Source organism: Octopus sinensis, linkage group LG4, assembly GCF_006345805.1.
Source record: "Octopus sinensis linkage group LG4, ASM634580v1, whole genome shotgun sequence".
Lineage (NCBI taxonomy): Eukaryota > Metazoa > Mollusca > Cephalopoda > Octopoda > Octopodidae > Octopus > Octopus sinensis.
In genome coordinates this window covers 57,585,341-57,611,301 of record NC_043000.1, presented here as the reverse complement: position 1 = coordinate 57,611,301, position 25,961 = coordinate 57,585,341, and the positions used below count along the sequence as shown (strand labels likewise).

The window sequence follows — 25,961 nt, the reverse complement described above, 5'->3', positions numbered from 1 at the left end:
CATGGGTTGGACGATTTGACTGAGGGCTGGCGAACCAGATGGCTGCACCAGACTCCAATCTGATCTGGCAGAGTTTCTACAGCTGGATGTCCTTCCTAATGCCAACCACTCCGAGAGTGTAGTGGGTGCTTTTACGTGCCACTGGCAAGAGGGCCAGTCAGACGGTACTGGCAACGGCCACACTCAAATGGTGCTTTTTATGTGCCACCTGCACAGGAGCCAGTCCAGCGATACTGGCAATGACCTCACTCGAATGTTTTTCACGTGCCATCAGCACAAGTGCCAGAAAGGCAACGCAGATAATGATCACACTCGAATGGTGCTTTTTATGTGCCACCAGCACAGAGGCCAGTTTGTTGCTCTGGCAACGATCGCACTTGTATGGTACTCGGAAAAATTTGGGTTCAGCTTTCACAAAACACTCACTAGCCATACAGTAGTCCTACTATCTTCCACTGGCCCATCATGGACTATGGTCATTGAGAGGTAAATGTCTTTGCTAGGGATGTACTGTATTGCTGGTGATGGGATTTAAAACAGCCACCCATCACTTATTGTGTTCTTAGACAAGATTCTTAATTCTAATTAGCCCAATATATTTGACCAGAAAATACGTAAATAATCCCTTAAATGGTTTGGTGCTTGGAGTGGTTACTTGTTAAAGCTTGTTAAGAACTCAAACCTTTCCTTTTTTGTAATGGGAAACATATTTGTAGGTTAAATAATTCCTTTCTGGAGCAATGAAACTCACAGTCAATGAACCTATGTTGAAGACTGCCCATGCAACTCAAATGTACTTCTTGTAGAAGAGGTGGGTTCAAGTCTCATTGGCAGCCTTCAACATTTTCTATCCAAAGGGTTTTTGAACAGATATTTACATGTTATTATTCATAGCTTTATCAGCTTTGGGTTTCACTGTTTCAAAAAGGAATTATTTCACATTTTCTCAGTTTCTAAATTCTTATGATGTCAACAGCATATTTATGAGTATTTTTCATTGGTGGTTATTTATAATCTCAATATCATAATATATGAAAGTAATCAATTGTTGAACTATGATCATTCCCACTTGAGGCAATTTCACATATTTCACTAAGCCTTTAGGTTGTAGGTGTGCTTTCAAGCACACCTACAACTTCATATCTATACAAAGTACATGTAATTATAAAGAAAATTGCTATTCCTAGTTTCTAGGTGTTGTTTCTCCTTATCTTTTCAATTGTATTCACATCAAAATATCCATTTTGTCTATAAAATATTATTATCTGGTCTTTTAGCTGTGTCTTTCGATCTTTCCACTCTCTCTCTCCCTCCATAGGCTCAAATTACTAATCTCTTTATATACTATTCAGTAGACTCAAACTAAAAAAAAAGGGGCCTAAAAACTTGCCCATTTGCTTTGTTGCACTCTTCTACCTTATTTACAACCATCCAACATGCTTCTCCTTATTTCTTCTCCAACAAAGGACCCTATCTAGAATGTTTGTATTCACCTGCCTAAACAACATACTAACCTATTCTATATTATGAACTCTATCACCTATTAGTTTGGCTACTTTATCTTTAGAGAAAATGGTTACTGCAAAGAGATGTTTTTTAAAAAAATGGTGATTATAAAAATCATTCCAGATTTATTTTGCAATTCTAAAATTTCTCAACCAGTTCAGTTTATTTGAATATACTTACAAATACAGCAAAAATGTAGAATTCAGTCTAAATTGCTGGACCAACACAAATAAGAGCAATTACAAGTCATAGCAAACAGATTTCACCAGTAACATACAGTTCTATATTTAAGAGATGAGGAATTATGTACATTATTTACATTTGATGGATATTTGTCCTCATCTTGTTTGTTGTTAACACAACATTTCGGCTGATATACCCTCCAGCCTTCATCAGGTTTCTTGGAGAAATTTCGAACCTGGGTTCCCATTCCTAAGATATTTTTTGATATCATTATTATTATTATTATTATTATTATTATTATTATTATTCAGGTCATTGCCTGGAATCGAACTCAGAATCTTGGGATTAGTAGCCCACACTCTTAATCACTATACTATATGCCCAAGATTCCTAATTTGATTCCAGGCAGTGACCTGAATAATAATAATAATATCGAAAAATATCTTAGGAATGAGAACCCAGGTTCAAAATTTCCCCAAGACACCTGATGAAGGCTGGAGGGTATATCAGCTGAAACATTGTGTTAACAATAAACAGGATGAGGACAAATATCCATCAAATGTAAATAATGTAAATATTAAACATATAAAAAAATATCAAAGCAAAGAAATATATTTCAGTAGTAATTACTGTGACATGATTACACTGGTAAATAAATATGCAAGCATTGTCGTCGTCATCATTTAACATCTTCCTTCCATGCATGTGGATTGGATGGTTTGATAGGAGCTGGTAAATCAGAAGAATGCTCCAAGCTCTGCTGTCAGCTTTGGTATGGTTTCTACAACTGGATGTCCTTCCTAATGCCAAACACTTTACAGAGTGTACTGGGTGCTTTTTACAGTGAGGTCACCAAGGAGTAATATTGAGGGAAGTGGTTTTATGCCAAGTAGTGAGAGGTTAGAGCAGTGGTTCTCAACCAGGGTCCATATGCCCCCTGAGGTTCAATGTAAGACTTTTGGGGGTTCATATAAGCAAAATAGTAAATTGGGGATCCACAGTTATTTATTAAGAGTCCATGAAAAAGTTTTACTTTAGGTGTATGTATTGCAAGAAACAGCTAGGTTTCTTTTTCTAACATTTTACATGGTTCAATCTACACAAGTTTGAAAAACAAATTTAGGAATTTTGAACTAGTTTATAAACATCGACTGACTATGGGGTCCACCAGAATAGAATAGTAATCAAAAGGGTCGTTAGGCAAAAAATGACTGTGAACCAGTGGGTTAGAGTATGAATAGAGGAACAGAAACAGACATCTTGCAGGAAAGGAGATACATGGCTATCTCAGATGGAGAGAGAGGAAAGAAAGATGGTGAAAATGTAATGGGAGATACACTCAAGTTACAGAGAAATATATATAAATGAAGTGAAAGCAAGGATTGCATAGTGTGTGGTTGTATATTTAAATCATGTTTGTGTTTAAAGCAATTTATATCAACACAATCTCGGTTGTGTAGTTAAGAAATTTGCTCCACAAGTGTGTAGCTTCAGGTTTGATTTCACTGTATGATACCTTGAATGAAGAGCTACTACGATAACCTTAGGTCAACCAACAAATTGTCAGTGAGCTTTAGTAGATGAAAAACAGTCAGAAGCTTCTTGGAGGAACCATTTCTATTATTAATGGCAAACATAATCCATCTCTTGGTTTAACACTGCCACCTGACCTTTGGTGCTTTGCAAGCATTGGGTCAGGTCTCCAATCTGAGGATAGCTTCCTTGACTAGTCTCAGAGTTCATGAAACATGCCATGGGTGTTGCTCTTTCTTCCTCTGATGAAGCTGTTTAAAAGAAAACTGTTTTTCTGAACCTGTATCACTGTTCTTTTGCTCAGTAAGGTTTACTAACTTTCTGATTAACCCACTATGCTTCTCTGTAGCTTATTTCAATAAATGGTTTCAACAAGATTTTTAAAAAAAACACTATTTCATACTGTAAATTTGTTTAATGTTCTTCTTGCTAAGTGATCATATCAAAGACTTACTTTAAATAACCTCATAAAAACAGTATTAGTTGAAGGCTGGTCTCCTACTTTTCAGGGTTATTGACTCATTATATCTGCTTAGGATCTATCTGTACAGTAATTAGATTGTTGTGGTTGTGGAAGTATATTTAATGAACAGAACATTAAAAGACCAATTTATATTCAGATATCTAGTGAAGGAAAATTAATATATTGATATCTTCTGCTGTTGAGTCTTCAGTGGTATTGTTCCTTTTACAACATATCTGAATATACTGTTTTTTTTTTTTACTATTCCAATCATTATGTGTCTCTATTCATAATTATATTGTTTTCAAAAACCTCAAGCATATATAAATGTAAGGAAATAATCTCCCAAATTTGTGGCTTTCCATATATGATCTTACAAGAATCTGTCTTTTCCTCTTTCCTGTCTCTATACACACAATACTCCAACTCATGCAAAGTATTATATTTGGAAAGAATATATGTTAACAAATCTTTCAAAACTTGCTTGACTACTAAAAGGATTGTCATCATCACATCAGGTTCCAGTTTCAATGTCAATGAGGTGGAATCTCTTTAGTGCAGTAAAATAAGAATCATATATAAGGAAAACAATAATCTAAATAATATACATGTTACTTTGTAGTAGAATGTGACTACAAAACATTCTCACACATTTGCTTCATACTGCATTTCACAAAATACACTGAACCACAAAAGAAATATGAGTTGTGTGTGACCATGAAATATGTCTTAATTTCATTATGTCAGAGATAAATTTTGATAATTCTGATAAAGTCAATTTCTTGGATGCACTTTGACCACAGTCTGTCAGTTGTTGTCATGTGTTCTGGTAGTGAGCGGATCCAGCTCATCAAGATTATAGGGCGTGGCATGTTCAATACCATGTATGCCTTCCCTGAGTATTCAAAACAGCCATACACCGTTGGTACATGAGGCAGTTCACAAAAGCCATTGACCCCTGTGCCCACACCCTGAGGAAAGCTGCCTCCAGTTCTACATGAGTTGTCAGCCTTGGGACCACCTGGTTCAGCCATCTCTGGATTTTATCCCACAAATGTTCAATTGTATTCAAATCCAGGCTGAGAGCTGGCCACAACATGGTTCTGATGTGCTGATGCAGGAAGTCCATAGTGACCCTGGCCATGTGAAAGGGAGTATTGTCCTGCTGGACACATGGCTATGGTACACAAAGAACGGTACAATCGCATACAGCTAGCTGGCATTCAATTGGCGTATCAAGTTTCAGGCATTTTGATTGGGTTTGGGTATGAAAATTCACAAAAGGGTCACTTCTATTGATTTTTTTAATGGTTTTGCGGGGTGACTGGGGAAATGTAAAGATGTGCACGACCACCCTTGGACGGTTTTGGATGACCATAGAAAGTGCAAGCCCTCTAACTGAAAAATTGTGGATTTGTATAAAGGACACACACACAGACAGGCATTTTGCCGTTTATATATATAGAGATGTCTGGTTGTGGGGAATGTTATCTTGAAACAGGTTGATGGTTGGTCACAGCTGTAGAAAATCTGCCTCCAAATTCCATCCAACCCATGCAAGCATGGAAAAGTGGTCATCGAAATAATGATGTTGTGTTTGTATGTGTATGTGTGTGCATGCACACGTGTATGCATGTGAAACTTCCCCAAGAATTGTTTTATAAATTTCCTTTGTTAAATTGAAATGTTCAAACTAAGGTCAAATTTCACATAAAATGACAAATCTAAGCTAGAGGAAGATTCAACATCAAAGAAAATATTGGTTTCTTTTTATTTTCATAGTGGAGGTGCAGTGGCCCAGTGGTTAGGGCAGCGGACTTGCGGTCGGAGGATCGCAGTTTCGATTCCCAGACCAGGCGTTGTGTGTGTTTATTGAGCGAAAACACCTAAGAGCACCACGAGGCTCCAGCAGGGGGTGGTAGCGACCCCTGTTATACTCTTTTGCCACAACTTTCTCTCACCCTCTCTTCCTGCTTCTTGAGTAATGCTGCAATGGACTGGCATCCCGTCCAGCTGGGGAGAATGCATACGCCACAGAAACTGGGAAACCAGGCCCATGAGCCTGGCTAGGCTTAAAAAGGGTAACGTTTATCATTTTATTTTCATAAAATATGGGTGTGAGATATAATATAACCTTTGTCTGTTTACTTTTATCTCGTTACTATTTATATACTGAGTTCAAATTAACTATTCTCTTTGATTTGCAAAAATTAACTTTGTGCCAGTTCAAAAGAAATCATTATACAAGGCTGAAAGAAAAAAGCATTTTAACTGACATTTTTATTGAAACATTTTATTATTGAAATAAACCTCAACTAGAGAGGGTACAGTAAATAGAAGAAAAATAAAAAGTTATTAATTCTATGAAGCATTTTAAGGTATTTAGAATGAGTGCATATGAGTACATAAATACTTTATAATCAATATTTCCCATCGCTTTACCTGTCCTACATATCAGCCCTAATTATAAGATTGTCAGATAAATTTGTTCATCTTCTTTCCCCCCCCCCTCTTATTTTAATCTTTATTTTTCATCACCAATTTTAACAAATCAGTCAATAGTATATCCTCTTTCATTGTTCATATTTCTTGCCAATGTTCCACTAGCTTGTCAATGCTTTGATGGCAGAAATTATCTGGTCTTCACTAGAATTCATCAGGCTGCATTTTCAGCTCCACTTTGTTGTAGAATAAAATGCCTTGCAGATTGGTTGAAGGAGACTGTAAAAAATGATAATCTGAAGAGATTATATCAGGAGAACAGTGGATGTTGTAGAACTTCCCAACTGAGCTCTTGAATAGCATTTTTAGTCAAATCAGCAATGTGGGGATGAGTTGTGTAGAAGCAGCATGCTGTATTGCCAGTCGGGTTGTTTCAGCTGGATTGCATTGTTGAGCTGTTGTGTTTGCTGAATGTAAAACTCTTTACTGATTGCCTTTTTCAAGTATTTTGTAGCAGACTGGCTCTTCCAAATCCAGATCATTGGCTTGAGGTGTTGCTTGCTTATCAGGACTCAGCTGTTCTTTCTTCTTCTTCATATTGACATAAAGGTACAATTTTTCATTGTCAGTGACAATGCAGTGTAGAAATTCCTGTGTCCACAAGTAACCTTGTGTTAAGAGCAAGCAAACTGGTGGCAATAGAGGAGTACTGGAGTTTCTCTCTTTTGTTTAGAGCATGTGGTACCTATGCACTAAGTTTTGAATCTTACCTCTTGAGTGAAGGTGATGGGTAATGGTATCATGAGAGCACCCCATCTGCTAGGCCAATTCCTTTATGAATTGGCATCAATCCTCAATCAATCGTCATTGAACTGAACAGGTCAGCTGGAACACAGAGAATCTGAGATCAAATTTCCTCTCCTGTAGCATCGAAAACTATTTCTGTGCAGTTCTTTCAGTTATAATGCCTTCTCTATACACAGTACAAATGTCTCAAGTAGCTTTAACAGCTTTGGAACCTTGATTGAAAGCACAAAAAAGCAAGTGCTGAAAATACTCCTTTTTGTTTTTTGTTTTTTTTTTCTCCTATCTGCTTGACACTACATCATCATATGTCTGAAAAGAGATAAAATTTATTCAAATTTCATAAATAATAACCAGAAGACCAAAAGTTGTAGAAGAAGAATAGATCTACAAAATCCCATAAGAAGCTGCAATAAAAATACTTTTTGTCTTAATTGAAGTAATGTTGTAAAGAAACAAATGAATTTATCTGACAACCCAATCATCAATCATCTTGTGAAAGCTTTTGGTCTTTAAAATTTTGGTATTTTAAAACCAATATTCCTATCAAAATCTCTTACTCATTATTGTTACAGTTATCACTAAATTAATTTTTTTTCCCTTTTATTTAGTTAAAAAAAAAAATAATAATGAAATTATTGTATACAGTGCTCAGGTGCACCACAAGATTAAAAGGCTTTGGATTATAAAAAAAGAAACATTGTCCCATCACTTCTGTAAAATGTTTCTACTAAATAAAGTGAAGAAGATTATTTTTTATACTACCAATATTTGATCTATTATGTTAATCAAATTTATATTTACTTTTGATGTTGTTATTTTTATCTTGTTTCTCAAGTGTGTATATTAGTGAGTGTGCATATATTAGTTTGTGGACGACAGAGAGCAAGAGAGAACAAGGTATTATACAAATACTGATATAAAAATTCTAAAATATGCCTGTTAGATAAAAGTCAGATTTTATCTTAAACAGTTTGTTCACATTTTAATCTTATTTTAAGAACCCTTTTGATAAAGAATATTTTTTTATAGATCAAAGCAATACAATTCCAATTACTGTTCAATAACTAACAAAATAGATGATAGAGATTAACTATCTAATTGGAAAGGTAGAATGATGTTGACAGTTATCTTATTAATCACTGTTCTTCTCACTGATAATAATAATCCTGCCTTCATTCTACTGCTTCCTTTACAGTTGTGTCGGTGTTGCCTACCCTGGGCTACTGTAAGTTTTAGTTGATATACCCTGGCTAAAGTTGATAACCCCAACCTAGCCACATCGAAGTTGCCTTTACATGCTTTCCTTTTCCTTACCCTTATAAGATGATAATAATGTTGGTGATGATAACAATGATTTCTTTTGAAGTAGGCATAAGGCCAGTTTTGCAAGAGTTACTAGAATATATGATAGAACCAACAGCAATATTACTGGGGTTTTTCTTCTTTTTTTTTCCTCCCAAAAGGATAACAGGCAAAGTCAGCTACAACTAGATTTGAACTCAGTATTAAATTGCATTTTGCTCGGTATTAAATCTCATGATCAAATTCTGATGGGATTGAATTTATTATAACATCCCTTTAGGAAGGGGGTATTGATTTAATTGTCCATACCCTGCCCCAAAATGTGATGCCTTGTGCGAAGGTAAGAAATCATTATTATTCAGTGGAATATTTCTGTTAGAAATCATTGTAATTAGTTCTTTATGCTCTGAATTTCAAATATTACTGAGGTCAGCTTTGCCTTTCATCCTTCCATGAGGACAATAGAGAAGGTGGGGAGGGTCAATAAGATCTGTACCAGTCAAAGTATTTGTGAGAGAGTGGTGGGGTCAAATGTTCCCTCTTCTAAAATTTCTGGCCTTCTGCCTATTGTAAGAAATCATTATTATTGTTATTCTTATTATTAAAAAGCAATTTTGCCCAATGTTTTCATCTTCCTTGCTATCTCAACCTTCTTTTTTCTCTGTTAATGCTTTCAGACATAAATCCCTTGTGTTTTGCAATTTCCAATCAGTCATAATGAAAACTCATTTCCTTTCAATTATTATTCACACTTCTTTCATTTCAAAGATCTTTCATCATTTAGGTTAAGCTTATTGCCATTCTCATTATCAAAATTTCATTTTTCCCCCCCTATTTATTTTTAAATTATTTTCTGTCTGCGCAGCAGAATGTAGCTACATATAATTTATCTCTATTGCATTCTTGGCTTCTAACTGGATTTTCTCTGTCTGTCTCTCTCTCTCCTCTTCCTTTCTGTTTTATCGTTGCAAGAAGCAAGTTATGCTGCATGATAGAACTGTCTGGGTTATCTTGTAGACTGACTACAGTGTATTAAATGATCTCTTCCATTTATATTGCTCCATGTTAGGAAAGAACCAAGAAATGCCAAATTTTTATTTTCAATTTCATTTTAGTAAAGTGGAAAATGAAGAACTTGTAACTATCTTGTATTTCACTCCAAGTGATAGTTATCTAATTTAATTTGAATGCCTTCAATTTAAAAAGAAAATCTCCTCCAGCTTGTAGAACTCAGTTGGATGGAGAAATGAAATCATTATAAAATGCATAAAAAGTACTGATATATATTTAAGGATTAACAACATTAGTAGTAGTAGTAGTTACTGTTTTAGTAAGTTGTAGCAGCAGCAAGTGCAGTCTGGCACTGTTTGCACTTCATCATTTGTATCAAATGGAAGAACTAAACCCTACAAAATGGACCAAATCAAGCCAAACCAAACAGTTTTGTATCAAATGTAAATTTCATTATTAGTTTTTTTATGGTGACCCAGTAACTTAGGTTATTAAACATTTCCATTTCATTTTTTTGTTTTTGTTCAGCTATTCATTTTATTTAGACTTACAATAAATTTTGTATGTTTTTGCTACCTTTTTGGACATCAAAATCATCTTCAGTCATTGCTATTTTATTGTTGTTTGGTTGTTTATATACTTCTGTTTTCTTATGCTCTGACTTTGTATTTTAAACTACTTTATATTTGTAGAGTAAATCCACACAAATCCGAGGATTCTGTTGGAGTAACAACACTGAAATTGTCTTTGTCACAGATCAGGCAGTGGAATTCTATCAAGTATGTTGAGAATTTATAATTTTTTTGTAGCATATTTTTCTGTGACTGAGGTAAGCATAGCAGCTGGCCAACTTGATAGAATGTTGGTCCACTGATGAAGAGAGTTTGTTGTAGTTGTTTAACCACCACAAGTCATCCTTGACAAAAGGTTTTCCAGCTGTGAACATTGTCATTTTGTACACTTTGCATTACATTGTACAATATCTCTTTCCTTTTTTTTTTTTTAACAATAGGGTGTAGTGTAAGGTAAATGTGGATGTCATGTCTAACAAGTCTAGCAATTGCATAAAGACTCTTTCAATGGTTTCTGCTTTTGAGCACATGCTATGTCTATGACCAAATCAACAGCTGTAATGAAATTCTGTTTTTATTGATGTTAATGCAACAAAAGCCTAAAGGGTTTTGATTTTCGTCATCTTTAAACAGTCAGCTTGGACATATAGATTGTAAAATAAATACAGTCATCAACAACTTATAGCAAGCCTATCATAACCGGAAAAATGTCTATTTTCGTCTATTAGATATTTCAATTATTTAATTTTTTTTTTTGTAGGTAGTCATTCCAAAGCAAGCTTCCACTACAATCTACCCTCTATTTTCAAAAGCTTTCATCCCTTCATCCTTTAAGTCATGTCCTCTAAGTTCTAAATGAATACCAATAGCTCAGTTGTGTAAATATGGGAAGTAGAAATCTTGCAGCTCAGATTTTAACTTCCATCCCAACTTTGCCCCACAGCATAAATACAAATGTTAGCATTGATCAGCAAGGTTGAATGAACTATTAAATAATAATGGTGTTACACTGATGTTGATGCTGCTGCTGCTGATGATGATGATGAGGATGATGATTGTAATTTTCATAAACATAGAACATTTAATCAAACACTGTTTCTGATCTTTTTGTACTGTTAACGTTCCTCTTGAACTAAAATACTATTCAAATTTTTTTCCTTGCAGATTTCTCCAGAAAAAAAATCTTTGAAATGTCTTAAAACCTTTTCTCTGTCCATCAATTGGTTTGTTTGGCTAGTAAGTTACTAATTCTATTTTGTTGTTACTGACTATTTTCATACTAAGTTACTATTTTAAATGAATTTAATTAGCCAAAGAATGTATGTACACTCACACTAATTGGAGGATGCAGATAAGTTTGCTTTGTTATTTCTTGGGGAACCCAGCATTTCTAGGCTTTTTGGCAAATCTGTTGTTACATAGGCCAGTGCTCCTATGAATACAGGAACAAACGTAAATTTATAGTCTGGATATAAAAGCTATAAGTTTCTCATTAATTTCCTTTAGATGTTCTAGTTTTCTCCAATTTTAGATACAACATCACATCAACTAGGTAGCTGACTGCTATAACAGTCCATGTACATGATTTTTATACACTGTCTCATAGAATTATAGCAAGCCTCTTTGCACCAGGTTGCTGTTTTTGTTGGAATATTCCACCAGTATTCCTTATTTTTAAAGTTATGGATATATTTTGCTTCTAGTGTACCTTGGTATGACCATCAGGACTATCCTTCATACAGATAGCTTTGTAAATGATATTAACCTTGGTGTTATGTCTCATACATTTTTGGACAGCTGCCGCCATGTGGTTGATATCTACCACACCAGCATGATCAACATTTCTATCACAACATGGAGACTCAGAGGTATCTTTATTTCTTTTATTGATGAAGTATTTAATAGCTGTGTCCTGCTCCTGGATAGCAAACCATGGAAAGGCTGCACTTAGTCAGTATTGCCATTATGTATGTTAGGCATGTATGTCATTCTAACACTTAGAGAACTGAACTTAGCCTATATATCATGAGTGTTGCAGGAAGAACACAAGAATGTTGTGTAAGATGGTTGAAGCTTCAAGTGAAAGTAGAAAATAAAGTTAAAGTTGATGGAGAAATACTACAAGTAGACAAGGAGTAGTGAGAGATGTAATTAAACTGGCTTTATGCACTCATTCAACAAACTACCATTAAGCGTGTGTGTGTGTGTGTGTGTGTGTGTGTGTGTTTATAAACACTTGATTCAAGCTAGGGACTATTATTGCCTGGCTATGGCTAATTATGATTTAGACTGGACAAAACATTAAGCTATTGTAATTATTTTGGCCAACCTTACATATGTTTGTGTGTCTTTGTGTCATTGAAATTTCCCATTTTAGTATTATATGGCCAGTTCTTCTGATTGAAGGCTATACAGTAGGGAACACTCCTGTAAGTTGGGGTGTGAAACTGATTGAAGGCTATACAGTAGGGAACACTCCTGTAAGTTGGGGTGTGAAACTGAGTGATGAGGGAAAGTTAGGGGAGCTGGTGGAGATAATTAGGAAATTGCATGATTTAAAAATTCTTGTATTTATGTCCCTTCAATCAGCTTTTTAATCTTTGTCAACTTCATTTACAGCCTGTAAACTGTGTATTGTTAGTGTCTTCTGGAATTGTTGGCAATACTCTGAATCCATTCCAGTTCAAGGTAAGCTACTGGGCAGTTTCTACTGATCTATCAGGCAAAGTATTTTATATGTTTTGATGTGTGTGATCTTGTTTTACAGATACATTCTTTTATTTTATTAGTTTCAATCTCTTTGGACTGTGACCATGCTGGGACAATGGCATCAAAGTTTTATATTTTTACTTCATTATATCAACATCAGAACCTTTTTGTTTCTTATCTCTGTTAAATAGCTAAATCCACCATGGTGTAAAGGAACTTGAATCAAACTTGGTCTAAATACCACAAGGTATATTTAATCAAGACCAATGTGTGAGCTCTCGCTCTCCAATAATATATACACACTCACACATGCTCCCTCTCACATATATGATGGCCTTCTGTCTACTGAATTCTATTCATAATGCATTGGATAACTCAAGGATTTAATAGAAATTACTTATCCAAGGAGCCAGTTTGGAATTGATCTTAGAGCAACATGATTTAAAGCTTATTTTATATTATTTATTTATTTAAAAAAATAAATTCTTTAGTTTTCTATATTAGTTCAAAAGGAATAGTGTGCATTATTTCCATATGGAAACAGAACGGTTCTTAAGATTAAGTTACAGCAATACTAAGCACATTGTTATGAAGTGCAAACCTTATATAGGCACTGTGTTCCAATTTTTGTCTCAGTTTGCCTAACAGGATTGACAAAATTCCACTTCTAATTCATCATTGACTACTTTTCAGTAAAAATAATTACTCCATCAAATATCATCCTACATTTGCTAACCAAGAAAAATTAATTGGGTGTAAAACTGCAAAGATAAATCTAAATATTATTTTATTAGTTTCAGTCACTGAAATGTAACCATCCTGGGGCACCACCATCAAGAGTTTAGTTAACTATTTCATCTCCAGTACTTTTTTCAGGTACTTATTTTATCAAATGTGAATGACAAAAGAGTAACACTGGCTTGGGCAAGATTTGAGCTCAGAACATAAAACTATATCAATCAGTAAGGACTCCAAAGAATTTTGTCCAACACCACTGATCCTGTTAACCCATCACCCTAAATATATATAAACTGTTGAAATAAACTTTTCGTTATTGCTAGTTGCCCAGTTAAACTCTGCTACCTGGCTCTTGATTGTCTTTAGTGGATTCCATTCTGTTGCAAGCATTGAAGCCAAGTTAGAAGATAATCCTTGGATCATGCTGCTGTTCCTCCTCTTTGTCATTGAAAATTATTTAAGGAGCACACCATTGTGATGGATTTTAGAATTTGATCTGATAACCTTTCAATCACTAGTCTAGCATTTTAATCTCCTATTTTCATATTCCTTATTGTATTTCTTTTCTTTCTTTTGAAATTCATAATCAAGCACCTATCTATGTGGTTGCTTCACTTGTCATAATAGCAACTAGTCTTCCTTAAATTATACTCTACTGACTTAAGAATATGTTAGTCCTAGAAATACTGTTTCAAAAAAAAAAGAAAAAGAAACGGTGGGATGATTGCAGCTGGAATGCCTTTGAACAATTGCTTATTTGATCAAGACTGACTTAAGGCTAAGTTACAATCACACTTCTTTATGTATTTGCCTACCCAACTTAGCTGCAACAACCACAGAACATAACATGTGCCCACATCACAGAGGTGATTTGGTCTATGATTCTACAGTTGGAAACACCTCCTTACAGAGTAATTTTTATTTAAATAACTTTTAATGGAAAATAATACATTCTTTGTTTTGTTGTTAATATCTGAACATTTTTTTTTCCTTTACTTTTTCAGCCTAGTACTGTAAATCGTCTGCCAAAATTTGAAGTAGACCTTCCAGCCGTACCTAAACCTGCTAAACAGACTTTACTGCAGCGGGATGTGACTATGGCTTGTCTGTATGTATAATGTATACTTATCATCTCTGTAAAATATAACAGTTGTTATAGTAAAGCATCACAAGCTTTCATATTTCTTCAACAGATAGATATAATTACATGCACACTGATATGTGTTTTGGGGTGTCTATATAGTTGTTTCAATAATGATTTCTGAAACATAAAGGTTAGTGAAATGACTGATAGGTTTTCAGACATACATTTTGGAGAATTGTAATCGCAAATTAAGCATAAAAAAATGAAACTTCACCTCTTTCTTGAACTTAGCATAGATATTTAGAAGGCAAGATTCACACATTTTTTGTAGTATGTATGATACATAAAATTAACATTCAAAGTAAAATATATAATTTTGTAATGTTGTAGCTGGATATCTTAGAATTTGCAGTTCTACAATGTATAAAAGGGTGTCTCTACCTAATATATATGATCTTAAACATATGTAAAATAAAAGAATTCATATAAACATTACCTAAAGAAAACAATTTGACATCATAAGGAAAAATCAGAACTATTTAAATCAATTTTTTCATTATATATGAAGTAATAAAGGTGTGGATAAAATTAAACTTTTCTCTAATTTTAAATATAATTATAATTATACAAGCTGAAGGTGACCCGCTCTACGCGCGGGTAAGAGTGTGGTATATATATATAAATGTATACAAATTATATATAAATACAGATATATACACTCTGTATATATACATTATATATACATATTTATATATAAATACACACACACATATATAAATTAATTTCATTTTGAGGCCTCTGCTAATGTCCTGTGTAAGTGGTCGTCATTGAGAAGTAGTCCACACCTCAAACATGCTTCCCTGTAAGTGGCGCAGATGATACCATCAACCGTGCGAAGATCAGCAAAAGACTTCGGTCCAGTAACTACATGAAGCAGCATTCTCAAAAAAAAGATTTCCTGTTTGGTAGGATGAATATTATACACACGCCCAATGACGTTCTTCCTAGAAACACCGGGCCAATTGTCAAGTTCTGTTCCATGTGACCTGCGCTTCCAATTATTGTTGTTGTATGTGTAATATTCCGGTACTTCAGGGTAAATGAGAGTAGCAGCAAACTCATCAACTGAACACAATTTAAAAAACGCTGTAAGCATAGTCCCTTTTGGATTTTCAATGACTTGACGTGCATTTTTCTCTGTGAAGTAAACCAGCTGTCTCTTCTGTAAATGAACATTCAGGTGGAAAACTGATGGTAAGCTTAGATGAATCTCGTATCGAAAAATGCGCCACGCTGCATAATTGGAGGATACATACCTACCCAAAACGAATTGTTTAATTTCATCATGTCTAAGGTCTTCATCACTGAACACAAACACAGCCATATCATCGCCCTTATTAATGTACTTGCAGAGGTATTGTATGCATCTCATCGAACTGCAGTACTCAACATTAATGTGTGCATTAAATGTTTTGGAAAGCAAAGGGTTGAATGGAACAATCCAGGCATTATCAACATCAAATGTTATTAACTGTGTGGTGGTGGTGGCGATGATAATTGTGTGTATGAATGCAGACAGACATGTAGAGAGAGAGAGTGTGAAAGCGCTGTAGAACGCCGTTTGACGAATCAACGTTATATATAGAAAGTGATGGGAAGGGAGGAAATAGAGTGAGTGAGTGAGGAAGATAGATACATAAAAGACTGAGAGTGGACTTGTCAAAGTGGGTTTTTGGCCCTAGCAACAACACCTTTTAAGATAGGGATTTCTAACGTAGCCCACGGGCATCGTCACCTTATTGTACATGTCCCTGTAAATTTTGGAGTCAATCCGATGGGATGTAGTGGCCTTGAAAGCGATCCAAGCGGTCGAGTCAAACAAGCAAACAAACTTTTCACATTTCAGTTTTATAAATAGAGATATATAATATAAATCACTTCCTAGTTTCGGCAGGGGAGGTTGAAATTTGATATTGTTGTGATGAGTGGTCAGTCTACATCTATCTATCACTACAGGTTTATAGCTTTAAGTTTATAGTGTGTATGTGCGTGCATATACACATACATACATACATACACACATACATACACACAGGCGTACGTACATACATACATACACACATGCATACATGTATACATGCGTGTATACATACATACACACATACATACATACATACATACATATATATAACGAACTAACTGTTACTTTCTCAGATGCAGCACGGATTTTTGTCAGTGAACAGGTCGCGGTCTTATAGCAATGAAAATATTTTGACATATTAAACTTAAATGTTGAAGTGAATCGAACGGCTTTTGTGTGTTTCTTAAATGGCTTACAAACACCTTCCACGCTGCCATAAATGTAATGATTATTCATGAAATAATAGTTTGTAGTAAATCAATTAGCTTTATCATTTAAAACTGGCACATTTGTTTAATTAGTATGTGTTGGTACTAATAGAAAATGAATTAGCTAAATAAAAATTTGAAAAAGAAATATATATAAATGCTTTAAGTGGATAAATATATATGTGTATTGTATACAGAATAAAATCATTGCTCTGGAAGTGGCTTGAATTTAGGAAATGGTTTTCATTTTATTTTGAATAAAATTTTATCCTTAACACTTTAGTATTTAGATTACTCTATCAACAGTAATACTTATTTATTCACATTATTTTGAATTAATCCTACATTATCTCATAGATTTGAGATGATTGGTTATTTTTAGAATTACATTGTAGGATAGGTGTGATAGGTCAGACCTGACCAGTTTGAACATATATGGGCTAGTTTAAATACTGAAAGGTTAATGTGTATAAATTATAGTTCCCAAGAAATAGTAAAACACTTAAAATTTTTTTTGCACAATCATGATTTAATGTATGTAAATAATTTGTATAATTTTGTTATACAGGTATGGCATAGTGTATATAATAGTGTTACGGCATCAGCCACGTGGTGGCAGTGCTGGTGCTGAAATAGTACTGTATCAACTTCAGAAGTAAGTTCTTCTATTTTATCATCAGTGTTTCCTTCTTTATTATTTAATGCCTACTTTTTTATGCTGTCACATTTTGGATGTGTTAGCATCTTTCCATATATCTCAATATTGCATCAACTCCCCTTCTCTAAACTCTCCTGTAGTATATCCATAGAACATTTGTATTCATTATCATTAAAAAAACCAAGGACTGCCCTACAAAGAAATCTTTTATTAACACTCTACCTTAGTACTATTTATATCATATCATCTAGCTGACAGAACTTAGCTGTTTCCAAGAAACACTTGAGCAGTTCATGGAAGGAAATTAATGAGAGTTTCTTAGTTCTAGAGATAAATGCAGTTCATGTTATTCAGTCCATAGTGAGAATGTTAGTTTTTTTTTTGCATGTTGTTTACTAAGTTTTAGTTCGCTTTACTTTGTATATGCTTAATATTTACACAATATTGAATTCTTACCTCTTTATTGTTTTTTGTTTCTTTTCATTCTATGTGAACATTAGTATGGTTTAAAGAGAACCAAATTTATGAGAGAACTACATTGTATATCAGTAGGGTTTTTCTCTTGAGAACTTCAATGAAAACAATGTTGTCTTAGACATCAGCATTGCTTTCAATGAATGTGTGATTGAAAGTAGCTTGTCAGTTTTCTCCATTGCACTATGCATAACTGAGCTCTTTCCAACATATATTCTATCAATTTTCTGTTCCCCATGATTCAATTGTTTCCCACACACATCTTTCTGTATATTAATGACCTAGTTGTTGCCACTTCTAATCATGTGATAACACCCTTCACTCTTCCTTAACTTTAGCTAAGTTCATCAAATGTAGATGCACTAAAATGTGTAGATGAACTTTTCAGCTTCATCTACACTTAATCTAGACATTTCATACTTGACTTGCAGTTTCCTTGAGCAGGGACCTTGGTACCATCTTCCAAAAGCATCAGATAACATAGTTCAAAGACACAGCTACTACATGAACCAAAGAAACAGTTTTGTACTCACTCCTTATGCCCGAACATGAAGTACACAGAGTCAAAAACTTCAAAGTCATTTCAAAATGTCTGATCCATCATGGCAACCTCAAATATATACCATTTACTAAATTAGTGTATCAATGCTTTTCACTTCAGTCTTAGAAAATGCTTCAGTTTTCATCAGTTATCAAAAGCTCAAGTATAACTCATATTGAAATACTTGGTAGATGTTTTTGTTACACATCATGATATCCTGTACTGCATCAGGCTAATTAGCTCATCAGGTCAAATAGTAAAAACTCAGTCATCAACACACTGCAACCATTGCTTCATGGAAATTCCGTGTCTATAGCTATTACAATGAACTTTACCCGTTCTTAACTGAAAAGCTGTGTATCACTTATATTTTGGCTTATTTGATGTACCTACATCTCCTTATCATCCACACTGTATCTTACACCTGTAAATCCATACTTTAGACACTTTTCCCAAGCATCTCCTTATCATCCTCACTGTATCTTACACCTGTAAATCCATACTTTAGACAACTTTTCCCAAGCATTCATCTTTAGAACTAAAAAAAAACTCTTCAATTTCCTTTCACCATGATTTTCTACAGGCATCAACCTACAAAGTGCATGGTTGCAGTTTTTCTCTCAAAACTGAATAATTTTTAAAAAGGGCTACTTTTCCAAGCTACAAAGTTCAAATTAGTTTGAAAAAGAAACCCAGTTTGTTGGTAAACAGAAGGTCCCATAGGTACATCATGTCATTAATATCTGTATTTTTGATTTCTTTATACATGGCCAGAATAGTTTTCATAAGTCATTTACTCACTTCTAGTTTTCTATTTTGTTCACTATACAGTGTAAACATTATGATTAGCTTAATAACTAATCTCAGCATTTTTTCCCCCAACTCTTCTTCCGACTTCAGAGAAAAGGAGCACTAGCCATTATACTATTAGTTGAAAAGATAGCGCACACAATAGTGACAACATCATAATGGATGATGATTTGACCTTAATTTGCAGATTATAATCAAGACATTGTTTATTGGTAGACTAAGGGTTTGAAGGGAAGACTCAACTTGACTATGTTAGACAATAATTTTTTTTAAAAATTTATAGCTTACTCAGAGAATAGTGAGTAACTACTGTTTTTGCAAGGCTTCTGTGACTTGTGGAGGAGAAGAGAGGAGGAAACTTTGATTATTGAGTTACTGCACTGTGAAACCGCATCAATACTGTATTTTCAAGCATACAAGTCAATGTAACACATAGTGTAAACGTGCAGTGTAAATATTCAAATAATGTCGCTATCTTTTCAAATCCTGCTGCATTTCACATGGAATTTTCAGTCCACCAAAGTTGTCTTGGTGTATAAGTTGACCTACTCTTTTTGATTGTAGATTTTGGTCTGAAAAATTTGATTTGCATGCCAGAAAATACAGTATGTCAAGTTATACTCAGACGAAAAATAGAGTCCTAATATTTGGACTAGAATAGATTCCGCTAAAGGTACCCAAGAATGATGTTAAACTGGGCTACAAATTAAGTCTCCCATCCAAGAAGGGATGGTCTTTCACAAATTTTACTTCTATTTAATTTCATTCACAAGGCTTGTTTTGGCCCATGGCTAAAAGAAAAGAGATTGTCCAAAGTGCCATGCTGTGTGTTCAAATTTATTAACTACATGGCCATTCCTGAACCAATATTTGAATACTTTTATACTAAATGCACCTATAACTTCTGTTCTAAGTAAGAATTTTAATAAAATTGCTTTTTATTCTTTTGTTAATATTTTGACCTTTAAATCTATCTATAATTTCAAACTTTGCAGAGAAAGTCCAGCTAAGAAAACCAATATATTACGCCTCGATATGAGTGGTCGTTTTGCTGTGAATACAGTAGACAATTTGATAATTGTTCACCACCAAGCTTCTCGTGTAAGTATTTTAGATTCTGCTTATTAACATCTTAAGTAAAAGCTATGTCAGAACCAGCCTTAGTTTATAGACAGCAATATGTTAACCTACAATCCTTGGTCTACTTTGTTTAAATCCTGTAAGAGTCTAGTTTCATGGCATTAAGCAAATGCTTCATAAATCCCCTCTTCAGTAGCATGCTGGTCTATTACTGATAACATTCTTAAATTATATGGTGTCTGTTCCTGACAGCCAGGTAAACTGAAGTCATATAAAGTGTTCTTCCCAGATACACAACAACATGCATTTAGCAAATTTGGAATCAGAACTAATGAAAATAATTGATAGGTAATCCAATAGTTTATCTATTCAACCAAGTACAAAATAAGCACCACCACCACCACACACAAATGGGGATTAGATCTAATAAAAGGAATTGTATAGATCTAATCCCTATGGTACTACCTTCAAGTGTATGATCAATTTATTTCAGCCCAGTATTTAAATAAAGTTATTTTATCAAGTTCCCTCCCCCAACTCTCCTGAAGGCAAAAATGGCAGTTAACTTGCATACATACTACAGTTTTATATTTAAGAGATGAGGAATTATGTACATTATTTACAATTGACAGAAATTTGTCCTCATCTTGTTTGTTGTTAACACGTTTCGGCTGATATACTCTCCAGCCTTCATCAGCTGTCTTGAGGAAATTTTGAACCTGGGTTCTCGTTCCTAAGGTATTTTTCGATGTTTGTTGTTATTATTATTATTATTATTAATATTCAGGTCACTGCCTGGAATCAAACTCGGAATCTTGGGGTTAGTAGCCCACGCTCTTAACCACACTGTTTGATTATATGTAATTATTATTCTTTCTATTGTTGTAGACTTCAATGATATTTGATATCAACCTTCCTGGAGAATCTGATAACTATATAATGTGTCATCACCCTGTTCTCTCACCACTACCAATTAAGCCTTTCCGTTTGTTTCTACCACCTGGTAAGTCTTCTTACTTTTTATCCATTCTTCATCATCATTTAATTTCCATTGTCCATGTTAGCATGAGTTGGACAGTTTGACCAGGGCTAGAAAGCTGGAAGGCTGCCTGCACCAGACTCCAGTCTGATTTGACATGGTTCTACAGCTGGATGCCCTTCCTAATGTCAGCTATTCTGAGAGTGTAATGGGTGCTTTTACGTGCCACCCATATATCTTATTCCACAAAATAATAGCCTATAATTTATAATGTGAAAATCCTTCATTATTTATGTTGTCATTTTAATGTCTTTTTTTATTTCATTTTCTCTATTGCCAACAGTGTTTTTTTTTTTTTTTTGTTTTCCAATGCTACATTTATTTCATTGATTTCTGTCAAGAACATTTTATTCTACCTACATTACTTCATTTCACCTAGCTGTTGAAAGATGATACTAAATCATATGGAGATATTTGCCTATGAGAGACTGACCTCTTCTCTACCGATAAATTTGTCATTCCACTTCACCCAATGAAACCAGAGCCAAGCACTGGTTTTCAAATACCTGCCTTTGTTGAACCCCCAAGTCGGCTCTTTTCAAGCAGACCTGCAAGAAAAGATGTTTCAGTTAAAACTATTTTGACTTTTAATATATCTAAGAATACACTACACACAATTTTTTTAGTTTTTTTTTTATGGTAGAATGTGATTTCTACTGCTATTTTTAATGCAGCTGTTTTTTTTTAGTTCTCTACTGTATATTCTGAGTTCAAATACTACTGCCTATCACTCTTTGAAACCTGTTAAAATGGTGATAGACTTGGGAAGTTCTTCAGCAGGTACTTAATGTATATCAGTTTATTAATCTCTGTGGCACTACACCAGCTGGTAGAAAAGACAATATCTTATTTTTTATATAAATGTTCATATATCCCACTTTCAGAGTAGATACACTGTGCCCCTACACATCATAAAATTACATTGAAAGGGTCTGTGATAGAAAAGGTATCCAGCATGGAAAGTTATAAAATGGTAAAAATGATATGGTGGTGCCCCAGCATGGCCACAGCTTGTGAGCTGAAACTAGATAAAATAAAATAAATATACAGTTGAGATATATCATAGATTAAACATGAAAACCCTAATAGATATTCTTTTATAAATGGAAAATAAATTAATAATACAGGAAGTTTAAAATAACCAATTCTTTTAGTAATTTCATTCTTTTATTTTGTATGAAGCTATGTCTGTTTACAGTTACCAGTTTGTGATTTTACATTTTTGCTGTTTTCTACTTAATGCTGTCTCTGCCTCTTCTTTACAGCTCCCAGTCTTCCAGTTGGAACAGAGAAGACAGAATACACTTTTGAATTATGTATCCTTTTCTGAAGTTTTTTCTTTTATATAGCTTGCCCCTTTTTATTTTATGTCTGTCATGTGCTCTAGGACTCATAAGACTAGACCCTAATCCAGTCTGCATGGCATATAAGTAACTATATGATTACAACACTCGCCTTGAACAGGACACAGGTGTTGCAGAGTTCACTTCCTAAATATTGCTGGTATATTCATTTATAGCTGAGTGAATTGGAGCAACATAAAATAATTTTGTTCAAGAACACAATGCACAGCCCAGTCTGGTAATTAAAACCATGATCTTACTATCATGAGTACAATACCCTAATCACTAGATCACATTCTATCACACTTTTAATTGTAGATCATCCTAAAAAATTCTAACATAAGGTGAAAAAAAACAGCAGATTAAATATTTACAATCTTCTGTCTATTTCAAGTTCTGTTACTTCTGAAATCAACTTCCTCTGCCATTTCTTAAGAATTTCTCAAATAAGCACATGTAACAGAAACCAGTGCAAAAGCCTCTAGAGTGGTACTCTAATGACTGGGAACTTGATCATGATGAATGTATTAGGATGGAATCACCTCGGTCAACAATATCCATCTCTATCATCATCATAGTTTCACATCTGTTTTCCATGTTGGTATGGGTTGTATGGCTTGACTGAAGCTGGAGAGCCAGAAAACTGCACCAAAGCTCCATTATCTGTTTTGGCATGGTTTTTGCTTGTGCTTGTGCTATGTAAAAAGCACTCTGTCCACTCTGCTGGGTGGTTGGTGTTAAGGGCATCCAGCTGTTAAAACCGTGCCAAAACAGACATAGGAGTCAGGTACAGGCTCCTGCCTGGCCAGCTCCTGTCAAACTGTCCAACCCATATCAAAAGGCAAGGCAGACATTAAATGATGATGCTCTTCTTAATGTCAACCACTTTACAGAGTAGACTGGATGTTTTTTACATGGCACCAGCACTGGCAAAGTCTGTTTTGGCCTGGTTTTTAGTTGGATACCCTTCCTAATACCAACCACCCTGCAGAGTGGACTGGGTGCTTTTTACATGGCACCAGCACTGCTGGTTTATAGTTATTTTTTCAAGCTTAAAATCTAATATTGATTAACATTCACAAGAACTGCAGAAAGTCCACATTTTATAAATGTTCTTATTTTTGCTTTGATACTTAAATTCATAGATCTTGGTGACACCATTTCATTATGTTAAAGATTTTGATTATGTCTTTGATTTAATTCCTTAGTTAAGGTTGTTTAACTCTTTCATTAACATATTTCTGTTACAATACACTGCTTTTGTTTCAGTTAATTTTGGAAATAATGAAGAATTTTGTAAAATAATTGTGTCATTACGAAGATAATTTTTGAAATATAAATTCACATGAAATTTTGATAGAAGGTTTGAAATTAGATCTCTTTAAAACAGAAAGGTTGTATCATACAACTTGGGGCAGTTTTGTCAGATTGGTGTCAAACAGATTAAAGTATCACACTTGAACTTGTTTATTATGTTAGAAATTTCAAATATGTCTTTTGATTTCACTCCATAGTTAAGGTTGCTTAAAGCATAACACTTGAACACATCATGACAAGCAGAATTTATTATATTTTTAAGTATAGAACTGATTGGACACCCATTGTCCTCAATGGTGATATTCTTGAAGAGGTTGAGAGTTTCAAATACCTTGGTGCCATCATTACAGCTACAGGTCAAGGTGAGGCTGACATTAAAACACAAATCGACCTCGCTCGCCAAGCCTTCAACCGACTCAATGCATGACTCTGGTCAAGATCTGAGATCCGACGCACCACCAAAGTACGGATCTACTGTGAATAAAGTCTTGGGATACACTTAATCCAGATTTAGAATTTTATTGCTTGTGCTAGAAAACAATATTTTTTTTTTAAGATTACCCTTTTTCTTTTTTCTTTTTTCTCTCTGTTGTTTCTGTTAGTTTTTTCTTAACAAATTACAGATTCAGATAATTGGATTGTATTCCAGCCTGATATTATTATTGATGCTAAACTTGGTAAGTTCCATTATATTTTACCCTTCTGTATGTGCATCTTTCCTCTTTATTTACTGAAAAACTTCTTGGTATGTTAAAACATATCAAAGTAGTCAAGTATAGGTTGTGCTAGTGGTACGTAAAAAGCACTATTCAAGCATGGTCAATGCCAGTACTGCCAGACTGGCCCTCGTGCCGGTGGCATGTAAAAAGCACCAACTACACTCTTGGAGTGGTTAGCATTAGGAAGGGCATCCAGCCATTGAAACTTTGCCGGATCAGATTGGAGCCTGGTACAGCTTCCTGGCTTGCCAGTCCTCAGTCAAACCGTCCAACCCATGCCAGCATGGAAAGCAGACGTTAAATGACAACAATGATGATGATGATGCTCTTGACAGAATTTGAGCTTAACATCACAGGCTGAGGAAACTTAGATCAGTTCAAGGTAAAGAGCAAACTTCCATATGGTTGCCTAGCTTATGGAAATAGTAGCCATTGATCCCTCAAATTATTTATTGCTTGAGAAAGGGTGAGTCAATGTACTCTTAGACATGCAATGCCTAAATCAAGGACAGGTAATGCACTGATGGTTGTGTTTTGCTGAGGAGATCAGAATAATACCCAAACATCTTCAGAATTGTCTCCCATACTTCCTGCTATAAAAACAGTATTAGGCAATATCCAATATTGCTTTACTCACTGCATATTTCTTGTTAGCTTTTTAATGATGCAGGCATTAAATACTGTATTTGATGGCATATAAAATGCACTGCATTTTCAAAATAATGTCTCAAAAACAATCACCTTGGGTTTTATATGCAAAAGTTGGGCCTCCCATAAGCATTAATGTTTTAAAAACTATTTTTTCTTGAACATGCTCTGCTGATGTTAGGTTGTGTCTATCATGCTCATGTGTCTTTTATATCATCAAACAGAATACATAACTTGTATAGTGTTTGTTGTTTATGTGTGTCTCTTTAAATTACTATTGTACTGGTTTCAATCATTGAACTGTGACCTTGCCAGGATACTGCTTTGAAGAGTTTAACCAATCAAATCATTCCATGGGTCCATATTTTGCCAAACTATTAATTTACAGGGACATGAATATCAGTTGTCAAGCACAATGACAATAACACACACACATACACATACATATATGTTCATTTATATGTTTTACTTCCTTTTTTTCCATAATAGCATGAGTTAGACAAATACATATTATTGGGGCATTGTTTACAGCTTGATGCCCTTCCTGTCACTAAGCCTTACCTGTTTTTCAAATACAGGACTTTTCATTCCACTCCTCTTTGAAAGTGCAGAAGTGGTGGACAATTTATTTAT

The 25,961-nt window shown here is 34.5% G+C and overlaps 1 protein-coding gene across 2 annotated transcripts in view; it reads left to right on the top strand.

Annotated features, from left to right (window-relative positions):
• The window catches only part of LOC115210329 (regulator of MON1-CCZ1 complex), a 106,996-nt gene that overhangs the window by 11,512 nt on the left and 69,523 nt on the right, over window positions 1-25,961 (top strand). Inside the window, exons 5-14 of one of the 2 annotated variants that reach the window (XM_029778862.2) lie at window positions 8,130-8,159; window positions 9,940-10,026; window positions 10,984-11,055; window positions 12,439-12,507; window positions 14,271-14,374; window positions 17,268-17,354; window positions 20,178-20,283; window positions 21,151-21,265; window positions 22,567-22,617; window positions 24,585-24,638. In XM_029778862.2, coding sequence (XP_029634722.1) covers window positions 8,130-8,159; window positions 9,940-10,026; window positions 10,984-11,055; window positions 12,439-12,507; window positions 14,271-14,374; window positions 17,268-17,354; window positions 20,178-20,283; window positions 21,151-21,265; window positions 22,567-22,617; window positions 24,585-24,638 — 775 coding nt within the window. The remainder of the gene's footprint in view (window positions 1-8,129; window positions 8,160-9,939; window positions 10,027-10,983; window positions 11,056-12,438; window positions 12,508-14,270; window positions 14,375-17,267; window positions 17,355-20,177; window positions 20,284-21,150; window positions 21,266-22,566; window positions 22,618-24,584; window positions 24,639-25,961) is intronic. The other variant, XM_029778863.2, reaches the window with a different exon arrangement.